A 24387-nucleotide genomic window follows, 5' to 3' on the forward strand; every position below is an offset into this window, starting at 1 on the left:
CAGAGAAGGGGGTCCTTTATTTTGCCCGATATCGTGGGGCTTGTTTATGTCGTGCCTGTGTGGAACAAAGTTGATATGTAGCCTTCCTTGTAGGCAACGGATGTTTAATCTGGTGTGTCTGACAGCAAATGTTGTGGCTGCCATGTGGTCAAGGAAGTGGGGGCAAGTCCTGGCAGATACCTTTGGGCTATTTCATGCTGTGGGTATGAGGCTGGTGAGAGTGAAAGAACATTGTCTCAGTAGTAAGGCGATAGCCTCGATAGAGTTGAGGTGGGCTCCAATGAAGTCCAGCTCTTGCACTGTTGTTGGAGTGAGCTGGTTGGTATTTATTAGAAAGCCCAGATTCGTGAAGAGGGTTACCACCTCTTCGGTGGCTTGCAATGCTGTCTGCTGGGTTGATGCTTTTAGCAGGAAGTCGCTTATAGTGTATAGTGACCATCTTGAATCGTTGTGTCTCTGACCAACTTGTTGAATTATTGGAGGTCAAGCATTGGTCTCCATCCACCAGAGTTCTTGTTAGGGGAAGTTGATTATTGGGATGCAGCAACTTGAGAAGTAGATTGTTGTCCCCTCAGGGCCTGTGACTGCGAACCTGTGAATCAAATCACTGCTGTTGTTTGAATACATTGGCCAGTTGTATCATTGGGATGTAAAGTAATTCCTCTGTTTCCTCTTCAGTTTGGGGTTGTAGATTCCCAAGGATCGGAGAATCGCTCATGAGTCCATCAGTGAGTGAGTGGAATGGGTCGTCTGCCTTTTTGGCAAATAATTTGGACTGGCAAGTCTTCCACCGTGGATTGCACTTCTTCGGAGAAGACAGAAAGATAGAGCCTTCTCATTACAACACCCTCGACACAGATGTTGCAGCCCTGTCCTCAGAATCAAGTGCTGCAAATTGTTCTCCCTTGTCCTTGGCAATAAAATTAAACAATTCCGACATTTTTGTGTAGTTTGTATAGTTGTATTTTGTTAGTAATGTCACATAGTTGGCTATGCGGAAGTGAGGGGTAGCCACGGAGTAAACCTTATTAGCCACGGAGTAAGCCTTATTGCCAAAACTGATCAAGTCTTTTCCAGTATCATGAGTTGTGTTTCAGGGCTGTTGTTGCATGCCACGTTGCTGGACTGCATGTATCACTAAGAAATTAGGTGCTGGATGCAAAGTCCATGCAAAAAGTTGGTACACACCTCCTGTCGGATCTCCCGCTGGCTGGAGGGTCAGCCACAGGGGTCCACAGAATGACCCTTACAGGGTCCATCAGTGCCTCATTCATGTGAAGAGCAATTTTTTTTTTAAACGAAGCGGATGTATGCAAAAAGTCCACTAGGCTGTATCATAGGAACCTCCTCAAGGGAGATATCCAGAGACGGCCACCCTCTCAAATAAGCTATATTGGGGGAGGAGGCATAAAGCTGTCCTCTGTGGACAATGATGGCAAGTGGATGGTTCTTCCTCCTCTTCCCCTGGTACCACTGAGGGTGCTGGTACAGAAGCGTGGGGAATTACTGTGTGCTGGGTCTGGCCGTTGCCTGCAGTCCCCCCTTGTGTGGGGCACATTACCCATGGAGTCTAGTATGCCCATTGGGATGGGAGCGGCATGGGGGTCCCCATACCACTGTAAGTACCCAGGAACAGCATAATATGCCCCAGGAAAGACTCCTGGGTTGACTGACTCCTGATGGATAGGAGCCGATGAGGGAATAGCTCCCTGTTCTTCCTCATCTTCCTCTTTCAAATAAGGAGCGAGACAATGAGTGATGTTGGGGTTCGCAGGGAGACTTGGTGCCGAGGGTATCATTCTTGTATTAGTACCACAAATAGGGGGAGCAGGGGCAGAGCTGAATACCAGATGCCTGCCCGCAGAATGAACATACATCACAGTGCAGAGGCACAGGGTTTTGATTTCCCCTTAGTGCCTGCATCAGAGCCTGCTCCTGTAGAGTCTCTGGCTCCAGCGGTGCCAGGGTTTTCCACCACCTCAGCTCCCAGCGCTGAGAGCACAGGCATTGTCGGTACTGGATGCCTGCCGGCGCAGCGGCTGTAGATTGTGGCGTGGAGGCATGGGGCTCCAACCTCCACTCAGTGCTTGCACCAGAGCCATTCTCCGAAGTCTCTGTCTGCAGCCGGTGCTATTATTATCCACGGGACGGCTGTGGGTTTGGGTTTTTTCCCTGCGGTGGGGACCCAGGTGCTTCCTTGAGTGATGCCCGGCGGGGCACTCCGATGTGGGGTTGGAGAAAGCATTTCTGTCCGAAGCCAAGGCTGGCGAAGTGAAGGGGCTGGAGTCCCGAGCTGTCAGGGAGAGCAGGAGCAGAAGTAGTCTTGACACATCAGGTAGTGGCTCCCAAGGGGGTTTCTGTGATTCAACCTGTGATGTTGTGCAGGCTATATGGTTTTATAAAATCATGATAATAAGTGACTATAATGTAACTGGGATAGTTTTAGAAAAATATGGTAATAAGTGAATATAACGTAACTGGGATATGCTTCATGCAAAAGGTCTCTTGTAAGGTATCATTACAAAGCTTATAATCTACTGAGTATGATCACCTGATTTGTATAAATGCACCACTTTTGTATCTAAAACTAGAAATATAAAATGTAACTCTGAGGGCCTATTGTAATTATGTAAAGTGTGGGCCATTAATGATGGTTTGGAATCTTGATGACTCCCATTAACAAGGACCATTATCCGCAGATGGCTGTGTTTACCTGTGAGTTTTCCTGTATATGTGTGTGCTGGCAGAGTGGGCAAAGAAGTCCTGCAGTGACATGTGATCATGTCACCTGAACTGGAATCCATCTTTAACCTGGTGCTTTTCCAGTGGGGGGGAGGGTGGAAACCCAGAGGGACAAAGGGTTCCTGCCTTATGCAAAAGATATATAAAGGGGTGGAACAGAACAAAGGGAGGGAGGAGCCATCATGAAGAATCCCCTAGCTATCACCTGAGCTGGAACGAGAGCTGTACCAGGGGAAAGAATTGTGCCCAGGCCTGGAAGGTGTCCAGTCTGAGAAAAACTTACTGAAGCATCTCTGACGGTGAGATTATCTGTATTTAGTTTGATTAGACATAGATTTGTGCATTTGATTTTATTTTACTTGGTGACTTACTTTATTCTGTCTGTTACTGCTTGGAACCACTTAAATCCTACTGTCTGTATTTAATAAAATCACTTTTTATTTAGTAATTTACTCAGAGTATGTATTAATACCTGAGGGAGCAAACAACTGTGCATATCTCTCTATCAGTGTTATAGAGGGCGAACAATTTATGAGTTTGCCCTGCATAAGCTTTATGCAGGGTAAAACGGATTTATCTGGGTTTAGACCCCATTGGGAGTTGGGCATCTGAGTGCTAAAGACAAGCACACTTCTGTGAGCTGTTTTCAGGTAAACTTGCAGCTTTGGGACAAGTGATTCAGACCCTGGGTCTGTGTTGGGGCAGACAGGAGTGTCTGGCTCAGCAAGACAGGGTGCTGGAGTCCTGAGCTGGCAGCAAAAACAGGAGCAGGGTTAGTCTTTGCACATCGGGTGGCAGCTTCCAAGGGGGTTTCTGTGATCGAACCCGTCACACAACCTATCACAATTGGATCACAAGTTAGTGTGGGTATCAATGAGATTGAGCCTGAGAACAATCGAATAAGTGCCAAGGACTAGGATCTATGAGATGGGCAAATTGAAAGAGCTGGATATCAGGAAAGAATACAAAAAAGCCATGCAGACAAACATCAGGTCTCTGGTGCAAGAAGAAATTAACAGTGAAGAGATATGGAACAGTGTAAATAATGGGATTACAAAAGCAGCTAACAAGTGTAGGGCTACAAGGCCAAAATGAAGAAACCGAGGTGGATAATGGATGAAATGCTGCACTTGAGTGACAAGTATAGGAAACTGAAGGAAAATAAAAATGAGTACATAAATCTAAGAGCTGAGTACAGAGAGCTAAAAACAAAAAGTGAAGAAAGACAGGAACAATTGAATATGCAAATAATGTAAAGAAGCAAAAGAATACGTGAAGAGAAGTGTGACACAAAGGTTGTATCTCAAGATACGAGAACTGAGGGGGACATATGAGTTGAAGATGGTCGTGATGAAAGGCAAGTATGAATAAATAATTGAGGATGAACAAGCAATTGAAAGATTTTTTTTTAACTTTATTAAGGCAAAGTTACATTAAAATTAACATATTGCATCATACATTACTTATTACTTATTCAGGATCAGATTAGTATTCAAAGAATCTGTCTAAAGATTCTGGCTTGCTGGTTGGCAAGCCTTCCTCCATTTGAGTATGCTAAAAAGGGTGAACAAATTTCTAATTACCTATCCTCTTTTTGGCACTTCTCTGATGTACATACTTGCTGTGAAAGCTTTCCATTGTAAGGACAGTCCATATTTTACTATACTACAACTCCATAGGAGGAGAAGTCATACTTTTTCCCCAATAAAGTGCAATACAATACAGTAGATTCTGAAGAGCTGTACACAGTAGAGAAATAATCCTGGAAAATGAGGGAGAGCAGATGCCAGAATTTTTAGAAGGAGTAGTAAAGATCTTAATAGAAAGCTTGAAAAAGAAAGTCACTGGGAAATGACACCGTAATAACAGAGTTGCTGCAAGCAGGAGAGCGACACACAATAAAGGTAATGCATAAGCTATTTAATAAGATTCACAAACAAGAACAAGTGCCAAGCAAATGGAGGAAAGTGATAATAGTACCAACCTATAAAAAGGGAGATAAGAGTGAGTCCAAGGACTAGAAAAGAATCAGCTTATTGAATGTGCTAGGAAAAGCATTTACTAAGATGTTGTAGCAGAGGAGAATAAAGAGGTATGTGGAAGTGATGCTTGCAGAGGAACAGGCTGAATTTAGACCAGGATGAAATACAATAGAACAGAATGAAGTACAATAGATCAGTTATTTTGTGATAAGACAGGCATAAGAGAAGTGCATAGAACACAAGTGAACCTGTTACAACACCTTTATAGACTTCAAACAGGCTTTTGATAGCATTTGGCAGAAAGGGTTATGGCAAGTTATGCAAATATATGGCATGCCTGAAAAACATTTATTAGAAGTTGAGAGTGATGAGAGTAAACAAGAAGCTGATGGAATGGTTCAGGATGACTGTAGCTGTGAGATAAAGTTGCACGCTATCCCCAGATTTGTTCAATGTGGTACTTGAAGCAATAAGTGATGTATTGCTGATAGATGAAATGGGAGGAGTCAAGTTATCTGGTAAGATAATGCAAACCTTAGATTCATGGATGTTATTGACCAAGGAAGATTGACAAAGAGTAAGTAACAAGGTAGACCAGGACAGCAAAAAATTAAAATTGAAGATCAGCATGGAGAAGACAACAATTATGGCAAGGAGAAGACAAGAAAGAGAGGTAAAGATCCAACTCTGAGAGAGAGAACTTGAACAAGTGGAAAATCATGGTGTACCTTGGAGGACTAGTATAGAAGAATGGGAATTGTTAAGATGACAGACAAAGATGAATCAGACTAGCTGCTACTGCACCCAGAAAACTCTGCAAGATCTGGAAAGCACAAGACATTTTGCTAAAAAGAAAAATCAGCGTATATGAGACGACTGTCATGACACTACTGCTCTATGGGTCAGAATGCTGGAGTATGAGCAAAGATGATGAACAAAAGATTTTGGCTGCAGAAATGAACTGGCAGAGGGGAATACTGAGAATTTCAAGGCTGCAGAAAATAAAAAATGAAGAGAGAAAACAGCTTACGCAAGAAATAACAAGAAAGATGACTGCAATAGTTTGGACACCTGTGAAGAATGGGTCTGAAAAGGATACCATATATGGGGATACATACCAGAGTGCAAGAAACTAGAAACAAAAGAAGAACAAAGAATGACAGAACAAAAAGTATTGAAGATAAACAAAGCCATGAAGCTGGTACAAGATAGAAGGAAAGTGGTGGAAAGACTTCATGTCCCTTAGTTGCTGATGAACTGACAGATGGGAATCAAAGACAAGAAGAGAGTGGTGGGGGCAGAGGGCTGGGACTCAGATAACTGAAATTCTACTGTTGTGACTCAACTTCTGTCTTGCTGTTTGGATGCTTTTTGCATCCCTCATTTAGGGATGAGGTTTATTTACCTTGGAATAGTGCTAGTAGATTCCTGGGTAAAAGAAAATAATTAGGAAATATTACTCTTTCCAGACTTCTTCCTTGAACAGAATGCTCGCTCGCCCCCCCTCCCCGCCCCAGTTCCATTATCCTCTGCCTAACCAACTTGATTATTACTACTATTTCCTGCCCATAACTCTTATCTTTCTATTAACTTTAGAGGTGTAGTTAAGCCACATGTCTCATTTCAGACTCTACCAGGATGGTTTGCCCCTTATGGGCTGGAGGCAGGGCCGGCTCCAGGCACCAGCAAACCAAGCACGTGCTTGGGGCAGCACATTTTCAGGGGTGGCATTCTGGCCATCCTTTTTTTTGCTTGGGGCGGCAGCGCGTCCTCCATGGGGGGCGCCCTGGAGCCGCTGTGGTTCATGTCGGGGAGCAGCGCCGGCACCGTATGGCCGGGCAGGCTCCGAGTGCGGGACACTTGGGCTGGGGGCTGCCCCGCAGGGCACACGGAGCCACCTGCAGGTGCTGCAGGGCAGCTGCCCACCCCCCAGCACCGCAGCAGGGGTTGGGCAAAGCGTCTGAGCCACCCAGGGGCTGTGGCAGGGCGGCCAGGAGCAGCAGTGGGGCCGTAGAGGGGACTGGTGCCCGGGGCGCTGCTGTGTGGGGCCCGTGTCCTGCTCTCTGGGGCTCCGCTCCCTCTGGGGCTGCCCTGCCCCGGCTCCTTAGCCCTCTCCCGGGGCGGTCCCCCAGCTCTGTCCTCATGGGTCCCGGCTGGTCCTGGAGGCGGGAGCCCAGGCTGGAGGGACCCTGGGCTGAGGCGCGGCCCGGGACCCCCGCTGCTTTCCCCGACCCTGCCAGTGCCAGACTGGCTGGAGGTGAGGGGGGAGTGGGTGGAGTCAGCACTGGTGTGAGGGAGCCCAAAGCTGGGGCGGCAGGGGGTGGGGTGGAGAGCCCAGGGTTGGGGCGGCAGAGGGTGCAGGTGAGAGCCCAGGGTTGGGGCAGCAATGAGGTGCAGGGGGACCCCAGGGCTGGGGTGGGGGGCAGCCAAAAATTTTTTTGCTTGGGGCGGCAAAAAACCTAGAGCCCGCCCTGGCTGGAGGGCTGAGACTAGGCAACTCTGTTTTACTTAAGAGGCAAACGTGGGGTGGATCAGAGGATTCCTTTACAAAGAGCAGCAGGAAGCTGCAGTGTGTGGCTGACAGGAGAAGAAAATTAGGGCCAGAAGGTTAGCCAGAACGGGCTGTAACTGGTGTCTTTGTGTGAAGCAGATTGGGACAGAGGAAAAGCTTTGTGGCAGAAGAATTGGAGTTGACTGTTGTGTAACAGACTTTATTTTGGGGACTCTGAGGATTGTTTGAACCTTTTCTTTTGTTAAACCAGCTGTAGATGGGCATGCTGTTAGCTGCAAAAAAGATGATGGGGAGTTCTTAAGGGACCTGCAAGAGGAGTCTAACGGGGCAGGGTGCCTGCAAAGTAACCCCTGCCCACGAGGAGGTGCTCACTAAGTGGCCTACACAACACAGACATGCCTGCCAGAAAAGAATCAAGCCCTGTCTTCCAGAGCTATGATGTTGCTCAATTAATAGCAGGAATTAAATAGCCAAAAAACAAACAAACCTGCACACACCAAAAAAACCTCCCACAACTTTTTGTCAGTAAACAGATATGAATACACATAGGAAACAGATCTGCTTACTAAAAAGCCATTTTATATACTTGCCCTGAACAGTTTACAGTTTAAAAATAAACAGTAGATAGGCACATAAAGCATCAGGTATCCGAAAAATGTCACCATGCTACTGTGCTCATAACAGAGGAGTACAGGCTTATATATACAAAGGCCTGGTCTACACTAGGAGGTTATGTCGAATTTAGCAGCATTAAATCTAATTGATCCTGCACCCATCCACACAACGAAGCTATTTAGTTCGACATAGAGATCTCTTAAATTCGATTTCTGTACTCCTCCCCAACGAGGGGAGTAGCGCTAAATTCAACATGGCCATGTCAAATTAGGGTAGGTGTGGATGGAAATCGACGCTAATAGCTCCGGGAGCTATCCCACAGTGCACCACTCTGTTGACGCTCTGAACAGCAGTCCGAGCTTGGATGCTCTGACCAGCCACACAGGAAAAGCCCTGGGAAAATTTGAATTCCTTTTCCTGTCTGGGCAGTTTGAATCTCATTTCCTGTTTGGACATCGTGGCGAGCTCAGCAGCACTGGCAACTATGCAGAGCTCTCCAGCAGAGGTGACCATGGAATCTCAGCATGGACTGATCGGGAAGTCTTGGATCTGATCGCTGTGTGGGGCGATGAGTCCGTGCTTTCGGAGCTGCGATCGAAAAGACAGAATGCAAAGATCTACGAGAAGATCTCAAAAGCCATGACAGAGAGAGGATACAGCCGGGATGCAACACAGTGCCGCGTGAAAATCAAGGAGCTGAGACAAGCGTACCAGAAGACCAAAGAGTCAAACAGACGCTCCGGTTCCCAGCCCCAGACATGCCGTTTCTACGAGGCACTGCATTCCATTCTAGGTGCGGCCGTCACCACTACCCCACCACTGACCGTGGACTCTGAGGATGGGATATTGTCGACGGCCGCTTCCTTGGAGATGTTAGCGGATGGGGAAGATGAGGAAGGTGAGGAGGAGGACGAGGCAGTTGACAGCGCTTACAACGCTGATTTCCCAGACAGCCAGGATCTCTTCATCATCCTCACAGAGATCCCCTACCAACCGTCCCCAGGTGTTAACCCGGACCCTGAATCAGGAGAAGGATCAGTCGGTAAGTGTTTTAAACATGTAAACATTTATTTTGAACAGAACAGGAATATTAACAATGGGTTTTTCATGATTTGTTTGCCCTAGGCGCTCTACTTTTTAGTTCTTGCCAGTGCAGCTACTGGAAAAGAAGGTCTATATGTCCGGGGATAGAGCTGAAATCCTCGTGGGACATCTCCACAAAGCTCTCCTGGAGGTATTTGGAAAGCCTTTCCATGAGGTTCCTGGGGAGAGTGGCCTTATTGTGTCCTCTGTGGTAGGAAACTTTTCCTCGCCAGGCTATCATCAAGTACTCTGGGATCATTGCCTTGCAGAGCATGGCGGCATACGGCCCTGGTTTTTGCTGACTTTCACGCAGCATGCATTCTTTCTCAGTCTCAGAAATTCTCAGCAGAGTGATGTCGCTCATGGTGACCTGCTTAGAATTAGGGGAATGTTACTATTGGGACTGCTTGCCTGTTCCTTTACAGAACTGTCACCGGCGGTGTAGAGCCATGCGGTGGAGACGGGAGAGGGGCAGCATACAGGGATCTTTCCCGGGGACAGCCACAAGGGGGTGGGACAGGGGCAGAGTTCATGCTTACCGGATTGCCGGCAGGAGGAACTGGCCAACGATAGGAGCATTGCTTTGAACGTGAAAGGAGGGCACTTCTATAATTTAAGTTTTAAGCAGCCAAAAGTCTACGGCTTACCATGTCAGCCTGCTACCCGAATTCCGCTGTCCTGCCCCGCTTGTCTGATCTCCACTGCAAGACCCCAGGCACTGAATGCGAAGGCCGAAAATTTGACCTTGTCCTGAGTGCGCATGTGATAGGTGCTGTGCATGGTCTTGTTCACAGAGAAAGACTATGTTCATTGTTCACAAAAAATTATCTTTGGGAGGAATTCACTCCCTTTTTCCCATCCCACAGCTGCGAATGTCTCCCGACCTACCCTGGCATCCCCCTCCCAGAGGCTGGCGCAGATTAGACGGAGAAAGAAAAGGACACGAGACGACATGTTCTCAGAACTTATGGGCTGCTCCCGAGCCGATGCGGCCCAGCAGACCCAGTGGAGGGAAAACATGTTGCAATACCAGCAAGCACACAGCGAACGGGAGGAGAGGTGGCGGCAGGAAGACCAGCAGGCAACTCAAATGCTGCTTGGACTAATGAGGGAGCAAACGGACATGCTCCGGCGCCTTGTGGATGTTCTGCAGGACCGGAGGCAGGAGGACAGAGCCCCGCTGCAGTCTATCTCTAACTGCCTTCCCCCGCCACAAACTCCAATAACCCCGTCACCCAAAGTCCCAAGAAGGAGGGGCGGCAGGGGCCGTGAAAACTGTCACTCCACCCCTGCAGACTGCTCAAGTACCAGAAGGCTCTCATTCCCAAAAATTTGATAAGTCCTTTCCTTCCTGCTTCACCCAAGCCCCCGTCCCAATTTCATCCCCTAACTGTGTAGTTGCTAATAAATGATACGTTTCTGTTAATTACTGTATCCATCATGTTCTTTTAGGGGAGAGTGTGTTTGAAGGTGGGGAAGGGGGTTGGTAATTGGAGAGGACAGTCATCTTTACCAGGGTACAGACACGGGGGCAGGTTCAGCAGAAGGTCACACACACATTGCAGTCACTAGGCACCCTGGTCAGTCTGGGAGGTGGTTTTCATTTTCTGTGGGGGGGGGCATGTGACTTTGTGGCGGGGGAGGGCGGATAGAGATCTTATGCAGCGGTCCTTATCCTGGATCACAGAGCCATGCAGCAGGGGATCTGTAACCGTCCTCCCCCGCCACAAAGTCACATAGCCCCCACACACAGAGTCCTGAAAAGGAGGGGTGGCAGGCTCCATTGAAACAACCAGTCCACCACTGCGGACCGCTCTAGGAGCAGGAGCCTGTCATTCCTCGAGTTTAGAAGCGTTCTTTCCATCACTATGCCCGCTCCCCACCACAATCTGCATCCCAGTTTCAACACTTTACCGCAAAATCCGTAATAAAGAAAACGGTGTTCATTAACAAAGTTCCGTTTATTTTATTTTTAAACGTGTGTTGGAAGGGGGGGACGGGGTGAATGGGGTATGTAGCTGGAGAGGATAGTCAACAGTAAGTGGGTAAAGAAACGGGGGCAGGTTCAGCTTCTCTTTAAACAAACTTAATAGTCACAGGTTACCCCGCTCACTGAGGAACCTAGCTTTCAAAGCCTCCCGGATGCATAGCGCATCCCGCTGGGCTCTTCTAATCGCATGGCTGTCTGGCTGGGCGTAATCAGCAGCCAGGCTATTCGCATCAACCTCCCACCCCGCCATAAAGGTCTCCCCCTTGCTCTCACAGAGATTGTGGAGCACACAGCAAGCTGCAATAACAATGGGGATATTGGTTTCACTGAGATCAGAGCGAGTCACTAAGCTTCTCCATCTCCCCTTGAGACGTCCAAAAGCACACTCCATCACCATTCTGCACTTGCTCAGACGGTAGTTGAAGAGTTATTTTTCAGTGTCCAGGGCGCCTGTATAGGACTTCGTGAACCAGGGCATTAGTGGTTCCCCGAGGATCACTATAGGCATCTCCACATCCCCAACAGTTATTTTCTGGTCCAGGAAGTAAATACCTTCCTGCAGCCATCTAAACAGACTAGAGTTCCTGAAAACACGAGCGTCATGAACCTTGCCTGGCCATCCTACGTTGATGTTTGTAAAACATACCCTACGGTCCACCAGTTCTTGCAGCACCATTGAAGAGTAGCCCTTTCGGTTAATGTACTGGCTGGCCTGGTGGTCCGGTCCCAGGATAGGGATGTGAGTTCCATCTATAGCCCCGCCGCAGTTTGGGAATCCCATCATGGCGAAGCCATCTATGATGACCTGCACGTTTCCAAGGGTCACTATCTTTGACAGCAGTAGCTCAACGATTGCGTTGGCTACTTGCATCACAGCAACCTCCATGGTAGATTTGCCGATACCAAAGTGATTCGCGACTGACCGGTAGCTGTCTGGCATTGCAAGCTTCCAGAGGGCTATGGCCACTCGCTTCTGGACAGTCAGGGGTGCTCGCATACGGGTGTCCTTGCGCTTCAGGGCAGGGGACAGCAACTCATAAAATTCCAGGAAAGTTCCCTTCCGCATCCGAAAGTTTCGCAGCCACTGTGATTCATCCCAGACCTGCAGCACTATGCAGTCCCACCAGTCCGTACTTGTTTCCCTGGCCCAGAATCGCCATTCCACAGTATCAACATGACCCATTGCCACCATGATGTTCACGGCACGGGGTCCCGTGCTTTGTGAGAGGTCTGTGCCCCTCTCTGACTTCATGTCCTCACCGCGTTGCTGTAGCCTCCTCGCCCGATTTCTCAGCATCTGCCTCTGGAAAAGGTGGATGATAAGGTGCGAGGTGTTGACAACGGCCATAACTGCAGCGATGGTCACAGCGGGCTCCATGCTCGCAGTGCTGTGGCGTCCGCACTGTCACTCACCAGAAAAGTGCGCGAACTGATTGCCCGCCGGCGCTTTCAGGGAGGGAGGGTGGGAGTGACGGTTGGATGACAACAGTTACCCAAAACCACCCTTGACACATTTTTTTCCCCAGCAGGCATTGGGGGCTCAACCCAGAATTCCAATGGGCAGCGGGGACTGCGGGAACTGTGGGATAGCTGCCCACAGTGCACCGCTTCCAATGTCGATGCTTGCCCCGTTAGTGTGGACTCACAAAGTCGAATTACTATCCTTAGTGTGGATACACACGTTCGACTTTGTAATATAGATTCCACATATTCGATTTAAGTACAATCGTACTACTCTCGTAGTGTAGACATACCCAAAGAGTCATGTGACACCTTAAAGACTAACAGATGTATTGGAGCATAAGCTTTCGTGGGTGACGAAGTGGGCATTCACCCACGAAAGCTTATGCTCCAATACAGCTGTTGGTCTTTAAGGTGCCACAGGACTCTTTGTTGCTTTTTACAGATCCAGACTAACACGGCTACCCCTCTGATACTTGAGGCTTATATATGTTCAGGTTGTTAGATAATAGGACTTAATTGGGATTTTGACTGTCATTATTTATGAAGAATTTGGTGTTGAAGAGGAATTTAACCAGAGAGAGTGGTTTTCACACTGAGATAGAATGCAAATGTAAGCAGCACCTGGAAGAAAGTAGAAAAAAGATATAAAAGCAATCATTGGACATAATGTGTGACGTGAGTGAGAGGAAAAATGGAAAGACATAAGAGCAGAGATGGAAAAGAATAGTACAGAACCTTGGAGGTAAGGATGAGAAGAATGAAATTGATATAGGAATCTAGAAGGAGCCAGTGGAGGTAAAGGTGGAGAGTGTGATATGGTCAAAAAATATACAATGAAGATTCCAATAGCAGCAGTTTGGCAGTTTTCAAGAGATTAGGTGGGAATAAAGGTGGTCAGAAAGAACAAGGTTGTAATGGTTTAGCTGAGAGATGGCAGAGATAGAAAGGAAAATGCAACTTTGAGAATGAACAAGCAAGGGGTAGGATTTGGTGACCAGCTGTTTGTGGTGGGAAATGGAGAGAATTGTGTCAAAAATTAGATTGTCTTCTCTACAGGCTGACAATGGTGGAATCATCAGTGTGATGGAGGAGGGAGAGAGAGAATAGGCATTCTGGACTGTTATTTTTTTTATTTTTCCTCTGTGTTTTTAGCCTTTCTAGCTTGCGGTCTAATTAATTTTATTTAATGATTTTCTACCTTTTATTGGTGACTTACTATTTGGCTTTGGGATTTAAAAAAATCAAAACTCATTTGGCTTCATTTATGTTATGGATTGTTGCTTTTATGTGCCTTGCAGAGAAGTTGTTTTTCCATTAATTGTGCCTATGATGGGTCATCCATTCAGTTATTTCTTCATTTCAGCATATTAAGCACTATAAATGTTAAATAGACTTGTACTGTAGATAATTTCATTTGATGCATGTTTTTGGTATAGTGGGAACTTGTGACATAGGTCACATGAATTAAGTAACACCATGATCCTGCATTCTGGTACACACCTGGAACTCCCATCAAATTCCACTGGAGTTGTGGGCACATAAGGAATATTCCAAGTGTGACAGGGCACTACTTGTAGCACTCTAGTCACTGAACTTGGGTCACTGTGAAGAGTGCAGGCTTAAGTGAAGATAATTAATCAACTTCTTCTGGGGATTACTGGGCTAATTTGGTGGAGATTGCTGAGCTAATGGGGCAATTGGCTCTGTGATTGGGAGGATATAAAATGGAGGAACAGCAAAGAGGGGGCAGGCTCAGAGGGTAAGCCTAGGCTGAGGAGTGAAGGCTGTGCGGAAGCTGTCAGGGTAGTGACCAAGGTGCCCGGTGACATCAAGGAATATGGCATTAGCTGATGTGGTGAGAATCAGAAAAGTACCTGTGGTGGGGCGGCTGCCCCACGCCCAGAGAGGGCGGGCTGCGGCAGGCCTAGGCGCCTGCATAGATGTGCAGCCAATCAGAGAAGGGCTTACTGGGAGCCAATCGGAGGGCAGATTGGGGCCAGCCAATCAGGGCCTGGCTTAGCCATATAAAAGGCTGCTCAGAGTGAGAGCAGTCGGTCTGTCGCCAGAGCTGGGAGGCCAGCACCATGGACAGTGCAGTACAGGCAAGCTTGAGAGAGCGGGAGAAAGCCCTACTCCATAGCCTGCCAGGCGGCAGGCCTGGGAGGAGGAGGAGGCCTAGCGCAGAGAGGGGCCGTTGGGGAAGCAGTCCAGAGGAGTAGTCAGAGGAGGAAGGAGAAGGAAGACAGCGAGACTGTTGTCAGAGGGCCTCTGGACCGGGACTCAGAGTAGTGGGTGGGCCTGAGTCCCCCCCCACCCTTTTCCCTTTTGTGTTCTGTGGTGCCATACACACAGCCATAGGCCGCAGGGAGCGGCTAGCTGGAATCCTGCCAGATCCATGACTGCAAGGACCGGGCTTGAAGGTGTGGGGCTGTTGATTACCACCACCACCCCTCCCCCGGAAGGGGGTGTGAATGGACAAGGGGATACTGTCGGAGGACAGTGTTCCAGAAGAGGATGCCATATGTTGGGAGCAACGCAAGTCTGTGCACTTAACAAAGGCGAGATGACAGGCGGAACGCCACCCGAAGGGGGCGCTCTACTAGTTCGAACTAATTCCCTGAGATGACCAGGAGGAGGCGCCGCAGGGGTGAGCTACCACCCTGTCACAGTACCAAATAATGATACACTTTTTAATGAGGCGGTTCTATATCTCTGATTTTTCACTGTTTAAGATAGTAAGGAGCAGATCCAAAATCCACTGAAATCAATTGGTGTCTTTCCATTGAGTTTAATGGGCTTTGAATTGGGCCCTATAAAAACAAAGAGAGCAGCTCGCAGACTGAAGAGATTATATGAGCCACTAGTGAAGAATCAGGTGGGAGGGGGGGGGGGGGGGAATCGGCGAGGCACCTTGCTCCCACCTGTAGTGCTGCCCCACTCCCCCTTGATCCCAAATCTAGGAACAAAAAATTGAGGCCATGCTTACAGGATGGGAGATTCTACCCTGGGAGGCATTGATTCTGAAAAAAATATAGGGGTCATGATTCACCTACCAAATTCACGGCTATGAAAAACATGTCATGGCGTGTAAAATCTGGTCTTCCCCCAGGAAATCTGGTCTTTTGTGTGTTTTTATCCTATACTATACAGATTTCACAGGGGAGACCAGCATTTCTCAAATTGGGGATCCTTCCCCAAAAGGGAGTTGCAGGGGGGTCATGGTATTGCCACCCTTACTTCTGCTCTGCCTTCAGAGCTGGGAGGCTGGAGCGTGGCAGTTGTTGGCTGGGTGCCCAGCTCTGAAGGCAGCATTCCACCAGCAGTGGCACAGAAGTAAGGGTGGCAATACCATACCATGCCACCCTTACTTCTGTGCTGCTACTGGTGGTGGCTCTGCCTTCAGAGCTGGGCTCCCGGCCAGCAGCCACCCCTCTTCAGCTGCCCAACTCTGAAGGCAGAGCCACCAAAATCAGCAGTGCAAAGTAAGGGTAGCAGTACCGCAACCCCCTTAAAATAATCGTGTGATCCCTCTACAACTCCTTTTGGGGTCAGGACCAGTACAATTACAACATCATGAAATTTCAGATTTAAATAGCTAAAATCATGAAAATTATTATTTTTAAAATCCTATGACTGTGAAATTGATCAAAATGGACCATGAATTTGGTAGGGTCCTAGTCATGATGAGGAATCAGGTGAATATGAGCTCCCAGTGCAACACTGTGGCCAAAGGAGTTAATGCAATCCTGGGATGCATAAATAGGGGAATTTTGAATATGAGCAGAGAAGTTATTTTACCTCTGTATTTGGCACTAGTGTGACTACTGATGGAGTACTGTGTCCAGTTCTGCTGCCCACAATTCAAGAGGGATGTTGATAAAGTGGGGAGGGTTCAGAGAAGAGTCACAAGAATGATTAAAGGATTTAGAAAACATGCCTTATAGTGACTAATCAAGATCAATCTGCTTATTTTAAAGAGAAGGTTAAGGGGTGACTTGATCACAGTCTATAAGTACCTACATGGAGAACAAATATTTAATAATGGGCTCTTCAGTCTAGTAGAGAAAGGTATGACATGATCCAATGGCTTTAATGTGACTACTCAAGTAAATAACTTGTATGCACAACTAGGCCTGTACATTTTCTCAGAAACGTAAGTGTACATTTTGGCCCTAAACTTTGACACCCAGAAATGGAGGCCATCAATTAAAAACTCTCTTTTTCTAATGACAATCTAATTAGGTAGCTAATGCTACTACATATTATTAGTAGCTTTAATTATAATTTTTAAAATATGTAACTAGAAGCTTTGGAGACATGCAGACATATACATACCTATGCTGCCCTTTGAGTTCAAGAATTGGGGCCCAGAGGCAGGAAACAGTACAGGGGTAGGTGTGCCAAGGATCAATCAGTGTCATCACAGTTTTACTCTGGAATAATGCTACTTGCTAAGAGTAAGTGGATAACATTTATCTCTAGCTGTAATTGTTCAAATGATTCCCCTTTTATACAGTTTCTTGACATTAAACTGCAAGTAGGTAACCCTTTTTTCCATATCTAAGAAGAATGTATACTTTTAATACTGACCCCCCTATAACTCCCTACTTCCCTCCCAAAAAACCCCATGAGGGCAGATGGAAAGTTTTTATGATTTAATTAGATTTTTTTTAATGTTTTTGTCACTTATAGGTAATCATAAACCTTTCATCAGTAAGGATGGTGGTTTAACATTCTCTCTTATCAATACAAGAGTGTAAGGGGATAGTAAATCCATGCACTGTGTTCAAAGTATTAAACTATTGTTGCTGATCTTTTAGAGCCTCTGCTTCTTTCAGAACTGGTCTATTGTGATCTCTCCTTTATTAGACTTATTAAAAAATAAAACACAGAAACACTTCACTTAAGCTGAAACATAAAATCAAATAATGTAAAATACATTTTTTGATTTTTAGTGGATATAGCGAACATCCAAGCTCCAAACTAGCAAAGCAGTCACACCTCATGATTAAAATGTCATCTGAAATCTGTATTTCATGTCTGACAGACTTTTATGAAATATTTTTTTTAAATTAGATTTAAAGTACAATTTTCAGAAGCCTCTAAGTGACTTAGCAATTTTACGTATCATTGAAAATTAATGTGACTTAAGCTCTTATGGTCTCAAGTCACTCTTGAAAATGGGACTGTAGAACATCTTACCCCTGGCCACTTTGAGATATATATACCTATTCTGTACTCCCTACATGGACACAAGTGTTAATGAATACAATTCTTTCTACTGCACAGGTTCCTTAAACGTGTGTGTGTGTATATGTGTGTATATAAAATATTTAATTGTATGTAGAGTGGTATAAAAGTTCAAAAGAGTAATCTCATCAAGGCTTTGGGTGCCCTTCCATAAATTATAGGGAACAAGTAAAATTGAACAGCCAGCAGAACACAACTCCTCTGCATCACAGATCAAATTCCCAACAAAACTTACCCTCTGCAGCAGCCCACTGCCTATGTCACTCCTGCAGTGTGTCCTGAAGGCTAAAAGACCAGGACTATTTCGGAGTGGGGAGGACATAGGTTAGTGCTGAAGGCCCCCTGCTATCACCCTCTTTCTCTCTCTTGAATCAGGAGAATCCAGCTTGAGCTTTTCCAATGAATGTGAAGGTGGCAGTGTGGCATGAGGAGAAAGATGGTCTCTCATTAGGATAGGTCTAAGCCAGGGGTTGTCAATTATTTTTTATCAAGGTATAGTCAAAGTCCAGACATTAGAAAAAAAATAACAATGATAATAATAAATGCAGGATGCAATCAAAAGCATCTGGTGGTATGGATTTGGCCTGTGGCCCACCTATTTATTGACTAGCCCAGTTCTAAGCCATTTAAGGCGTTATAGCTATACATACTGTGTGACATTCTAAGCCCTGATCTACACTACGAGTTTAGGTTGAATTTAGCAGTGTTAGATCGATTTAACCCTGCCCCCGTCCACATGACAAAGTCAATTTTTGTCGACTTAAAGGGCTCTTAAAATTGCTTTCTGTACTCCTCCCCGATGAGGGGATTAGCACTGAAATTGACATCGACGGGTAGAATTTGGTGTAGTGTTGACGCAATTTGACGGTATTGGCCTCCAGGAGCTATCCCAGAGTGCTCCATTGTGACTGCTCTGGACAGCACTTTGAACTCAGCTGCACTAGCCAGGTACACAGGAAGAGCCCCGGGAACTTTTGAATTTCATTTCCTGTTGGGCCAGCATAGCGAACTCAGCAGCAATCAGCAGCACAGGTGACCTGCAGTTCCCCTAGAATGTTTCTATGCTCCCCCTATAATCTCTGTTCCTGAGGTTATAGCAGATTAGAAGGTGAAAAAAACCGCACTCACAATGACATGTTTTCCAAGCTCATGTAGTCCTCCTGCACTGATAGGGCACAGCGTAATGCATGGAGGCATTCAGTGGCAGAGGCCAAGAAAGAATTGTTGTGTTTGCTTAACGGCAAAAGTATCATGCCTCGCTAGCGATCCTGCCTGAACCAGGTCACTGTGTCACATGCCCTCCGTGCTGTGTCAGTCTTGGGCAGGGGCATGACCGCTTTGTGAGCAGGAAGGCCACAGATATAAACATTGCATTAGGTAGCTTCTGTAGCTAGAGAAAACAGTCCTGTGCATTCAGCTAAGTCTATGGCAAAAAAGAGAAGCCCCATAGTGTAGTGGTTATCACATTCACCAAACACACAAAAGCCCCATAGTGTAGTAGTTATCATGTTCACCTAACATGTGAAACATCCCTGGTATGAAACTGGGTGGAAACAGCTCACTGTTCCTTTTTCTGACTCCCCTCCTACATTTTTAGTCTTAGAACAGACCACCCTGTAAAATTTTACTTTGAATTATATCAATTATGAGTTAAATAATATGGAAGCTCTCTCTAAGTTACAGTCCCGGGTTCCTTACCCTTTCAGCTGCTCTGATAAATTAACATTTTTGTTAGGGGCGGTGGAAAATTTTCATGAAGCCTTTTATAGGGACTAAATGCTATCTAGGACTCTGAAATAATCTTAACGTGGCCCATAGAGTGCATTCCTTTGTTCTGGATTTGTCATTCCACAAATTGAACTGCCCCTTACTACTGTCCAGGCTTCATGAGCCACGGGAGCAAGGGGCAGGCTGGGGTAGGTGTGACTACATGGTGCTGCCGGCTGGGAGAGCAGCCTGAGGCAGAAGCCTCCAGCTCGCATGATATTCCAGGAAGGACTGAATCTCCATGAGACAAAACTTAAAGAAGAGAAAGAGCTAGAGTCACGCCCATTTGGTGCTCTAAGAGGAGGATAGCTGTGTCTGTCTAGGCACCCCTGATCGACCTCACTGAGGTCTGCCAGCTGAGCGGGGCTGAGCAGGACCCCGGCTGGCAGGAGCCAGCGGATGGAGCCCCAGACCGGCAGCGGGCTGAGCCGCTTAGCCCGCTGCCAGTCTGGGGCTCCGTCCACCAGCCCCTCTCAGCCCGCTGCCTGCGTGGGGTTCCAATCATCCAGGCAGGCAGCGGGCTGAGCGGGTCCGGTGGATGGGACCCCAGAAAAAAGGTGTGAAATGATTATCTGCCATTGCTTTCATGGAAGGGGAGGGATCTGACATGTACCCCAAACCACTTGCGACAAAGTTTTTGACCCATCAGGTATTGGGAGCTTAACCCAGAATTCCAATTGGCAGCAGAGACTGCGGGAACTGTGGGATAGCTACCCACAGTGCACCGCTCTGTAAGTCGATGCTACCCATGGTAGTGAGGACGCACTCCGCCAACTTAATGCGCTTGGTGTGTACATACACAATAGACTGTATAAAATTGAATTCTAAAAAATCAACTACTATAAAATCAACCTAATTTCATAGTGTAGACATACCCTTAGATAAAGCATTAACCCTGTAATGCTATCTTCCATAAGTCTACTTTTTTGGGTAAATAGTGACCAACAGAAGCAAACGGCTCACCATTTAGTTCTAAGCTGTTGTTGTTGTTATTATTTATTTATTCTTTTTTAAAAAGAGAACTCATTTTCTATTCCCCCCTCCTTTTTTTTCCAATATGAAATAGTCTGATTGGATCACTCACCCTGGTTGACACAGTCCTATTATCAGTGAATTACCTGTTTCATAAGTGTTTTGAATCAAACTCTGTGTGGATGGGGGGGAGGAGTCGTGTTCTATAAATGAACATTTTCAAGAAGACTCTCGAAACAATAACGCATGGGCCAGAGAGACATTTTGAATATATTCTTGTAAACAGATGTAATCCCTCAACTATGAACACACAGCAAGGAAGGTGTGGAAACGCCCTTTGCATCTGTCTTCAGGTATAGATGCCATCATAACTCAAGTTTCTCGCTCATGGTGGTTATAATGGCTCCAGGACCCGTTGGGATATGCTAATAGATGTACAGTCCATACTTTTACATTTGCTTCCTCTTTCTCTCACTCCACAACAGGCTTAGTACATCCAGGCTGTTTGGTCACTTGACTGATATAATTAGAATATTTTAAGTCAAAAGTAGAGAGAGCTACACCTAGAAACTGACCAAAAGGCGACACAGGAGTGTTGAGAAAATGTCATTTCTTGCAATTTACATTCAAATTGCCCAGGGAATCTTTGTCCATGCGTTAACATGTTTTGATTCTACGATTAATATTTTTGGAGGGGGTGAATAACTATACACTCTAGTCACTGTTTACTTCAAGTTCAGCTGTAATGACAATACATTCCGTTTTATTTACTCTTGCTGCAGCTACTTTATTCGCAGAGCAGCTTTAAGTCTCGGAGGCGGGAGCTTTAGGGGCCGCTGTCAGGGAAGCGTCGCCCTTCCCTTTCCCTGCGCGCCGCGGGTATCTCCGGAGCATTGTCCCTCCCGCTGTGCTCACAAGACGCCGCTGGTATTGCCCAGTTCAAGCAGCCGCGCGCGCCCTGCTCCTGACACGCCGCTCGCAGTCTCGGGGGAGTTGCTCTCGCCCAGGTTACAGCTACCCAAGCCGCCTTCTCTTCCCTCGGTGAGGGCGCTGCGCCCTCCCCCTTCCCTGCTCAAGGCTAAGCCCAGCGGGGCCAGGTGGAGCATCCCCTTGGCACCCGCAAAAAGTTCCTGGGAGAAGAGGGCGGCCGGGTTCAGTCAAACTTCCCTGTCACTCCTGTGACTCTGCGCATCGCCCCGCGCCCGTGCGGGACTAAAGGTCAGGGGTAGGGAGCGCTTTTGCTGCTGTAAATCCTCTCGCCGCCCCCGCTTGGCCACCTACCACCCGGGCTCCCCCAGAGGGCAGGGGCGACACGGGGCTTCAGTGGGACAGCTGGGAATCGTCCTATGTCGCGCTGCGGGGGTGAGGGAGCCGCAGGAAGCCTCGCTCGCTCCTCGGCCCTGCCCCCCTCCCGCGGCCGCCCCGGCTTCTGGGTGCTGCTGCCCCAGCGCCTGGCCCAGGCTGCTCCGTCCTCCCCGCTGCTTCAGCACCTCGGCCAGCAAGCGTAGCCTGCGCACCCCGCCCGCCGCCCAAGCAGCGGGGGCCGGAGCCAGCAGCAACGCACCGCCGCCTTGCGGGTCTCCGCCCTCCAGCGCGCAGCCACCAATGAGCGGGGTGGGGAGGTGGGGGGACCCTTCTTCCCGCCTCTCTAGTTAAGGCCGCGGGGACCAGGCTGTAGCTCAGTGGAAGGGGCAGAGGCACGCACGGAGTGAGCGGTGGCTGCGAGGGGCAGCGCAGGGCAGGGCACCCCCGCTGGAGTTCAGGCCAGCTCCGTGCCGGCGGAGCGGAGAGACCCCAGGTGCACAGAGAGGGGGAGGGAATTAGGCAACAATAAGCAGCCGGCCGGCCAAGCCACCACGCCACTGCATCCGAGCAGCACCTAGGGCAGGCGGACGGTCCCAAGTGCAGAGCAGCAGCAGCGATACTATGGAGCAGGAGAAATATTTGCCCGAGCTGATGGCAGAGAAGGACAGCCTGGACCCGTCCTTTGTTCATGCAATGCGCCTCCTGGCTGAAGGTAAGACTTCGCTCCTCCTGGCGTGTGTCTTGCCTCGTTCACGCTGCCTTGGTGTGTTCTTTGCCAGGGGACGTGTGCTGCCATGTACAAGCAACCGGAATCCTGCGCCTTGCCTTGGACTCAGCCAAGGCATTCCGCGCCCTAGAGCAGGCATGCAGATGACCCCCCCCCCTTTTTTTTTGGAGGGACCAAACCTCTCAGATGGGCGAGATACCAGCAAAGATTCTTGAGACTTGCTATCGGGACGAGGAATGACTAATCGGCTTAGCTATCGCAGGCAGTGGCATGAGCAAGAAAGTGCAGCGTTCACGGAAATGCCCACTTCTGAAGTGGGAAAGATGGGGGAGGGCGCAAAGTAAATTGTGATCAGCACATTGCTAGTGAGAGTGTGTGTATAGGAACAATATAGTCTGTATTTCTGCAGCCTTTCTCAAGTGCAGAGTTGCTGTTTAAGCACGTCACTCACAGGTTTCTGTAGAAATATTGAACACAAGAAAGGAAATCAGAATTTCATCGCTGTCGATGAAACACTATGGAAGATGTTATTCCCTCTCTTGTGTCTACTGTACATGGAAATAATCAACGATCAGTTGCTTTGCAAAGTATGGATTGTGTTTTATATGTTTGTTGTAGTAAGGCAGAGAACATTTATTATATAGGGAGATGCATATTGTCCCCCAGCTCTATTAGCAATAGTTTTCCAAGCTTGTTCACGAATAGCTCCTGCTAGCCATTGTATGGAGTAATTTATAACATTAATTTAGCAAATATCAGCTTTGAGAATTGTATTTGTATATAGTAAAAATGTATATTTTATTTTTCAGTACTGGAAATGCCTGTCTTGTCATGATTTGTCATTAAAATGATTTATTTAATTGAGCAAATGAAGTATTGCAATTGGGTAGGTTCTTTAGGTAGGGCTTTTATATGGTTCCTGATTTTATTTACACAAAGACAGATGCTAGGTTCTCATTAAACTCATTACATCTTGTTTTTCATGTTTAAGTATCATGTTTTGGTTTATATGATAACAGCTAAATCCACTACTATATCTATAATGCAGCATTTTGTCAGTTGACTTTTCTGTTTTGTGTATTCACTGGAAATGGCATATCAATTTCATGACATCATTTCAATAAGGACTTGATGCATTTCTCTTAGGTTTGTACTGTGATCTAAAGAATTGTCTTGACACAAATTGGTCTTCATTATATCATCAGTGCTTGTGATTTAACTACATTTTGTGCATTTTGAGACAGCTAAATTACTTAATTAGGAAGACTTTAAAAAACTTTATCTTTCTTACTACACTATGTTGTTAGTTATTGACTACAGGCCTTATTGTACAGGACTTCAAGTACAGAAGTAGTACAATCAGTTAAACTCTCCTTATGCTTTCTGTTGCTTTTTCTTGTGTATGTTGTTGATTCTTTAAAATATTGTCTAAATTGGATACAAATGTAAAAGAGAAGTAGTGACAATGAAGCATAAATCAAAATTCTGTATCCAAATCTAAAATGAAACTAAGACAAAGAAACCTGTAATGAGCTCATAAAAATATTACATCACAAATGTAAACTACCCTAAAATCTAGGAAAGTGAATAATTTCCCAAAGTTCCATATGTCTTTAAGCAAATTCATAAGCATTTAAAACTTTTTATGCTAGCACTTAAAACAATTCTTAGGTCAGCAGCCTTCATATTGTCTTTCTTAAATACATGGTTTATTGACTGAGAATAAAGTTACTGAATCTAGATTTTTCAGAGTGCTTCTCTCTGATAATGGGAAGTCCAGCATGAATAATGACACATATTTAATATACTTATAATACCTATCTTGCTGCTGCAGAGATAATCACAATAGTTTTTACATCTGGTATACTAATTTGCAGATGATGAACCTAAATTCCTTATTGCTCAAAGGGGCATATTTCTTGCACCCTGCAATTTGATCTTTTCCCAGCAGGGGGAAGTATCTACTGAAAGAGTGCAT

The 24387-nt window shown here is 46.7% G+C and overlaps 1 protein-coding gene across 3 annotated transcripts in view; it reads left to right on the forward strand.

Moving 5' to 3' along the window:
* The first annotated feature begins 22056 nt into the window (after positions 1-22056).
* The window catches only part of KHDRBS2 (KH RNA binding domain containing, signal transduction associated 2), a 624118-nt gene continuing 621787 nt past the window's right edge, over positions 22057-24387 (forward strand). For all 3 annotated transcript variants that reach the window (XR_004645211.1, XR_004645212.1, XM_034766247.1), the window contains exon 1: positions 22057-22394. Coding sequence is in view for 1 of the 3 variants with exons in the window: in XM_034766247.1 (XP_034622138.1) it covers positions 22304-22394 (91 nt within the window). In the remaining 2 variants the exon portion in view is untranslated. The remainder of the gene's footprint in view (positions 22395-24387) is intronic.

Source organism: Trachemys scripta, chromosome 3 (genome assembly GCF_013100865.1).
Source record: "Trachemys scripta elegans isolate TJP31775 chromosome 3, CAS_Tse_1.0, whole genome shotgun sequence".
Taxonomy (NCBI): Eukaryota; Metazoa; Chordata; order Testudines; family Emydidae; genus Trachemys; species Trachemys scripta.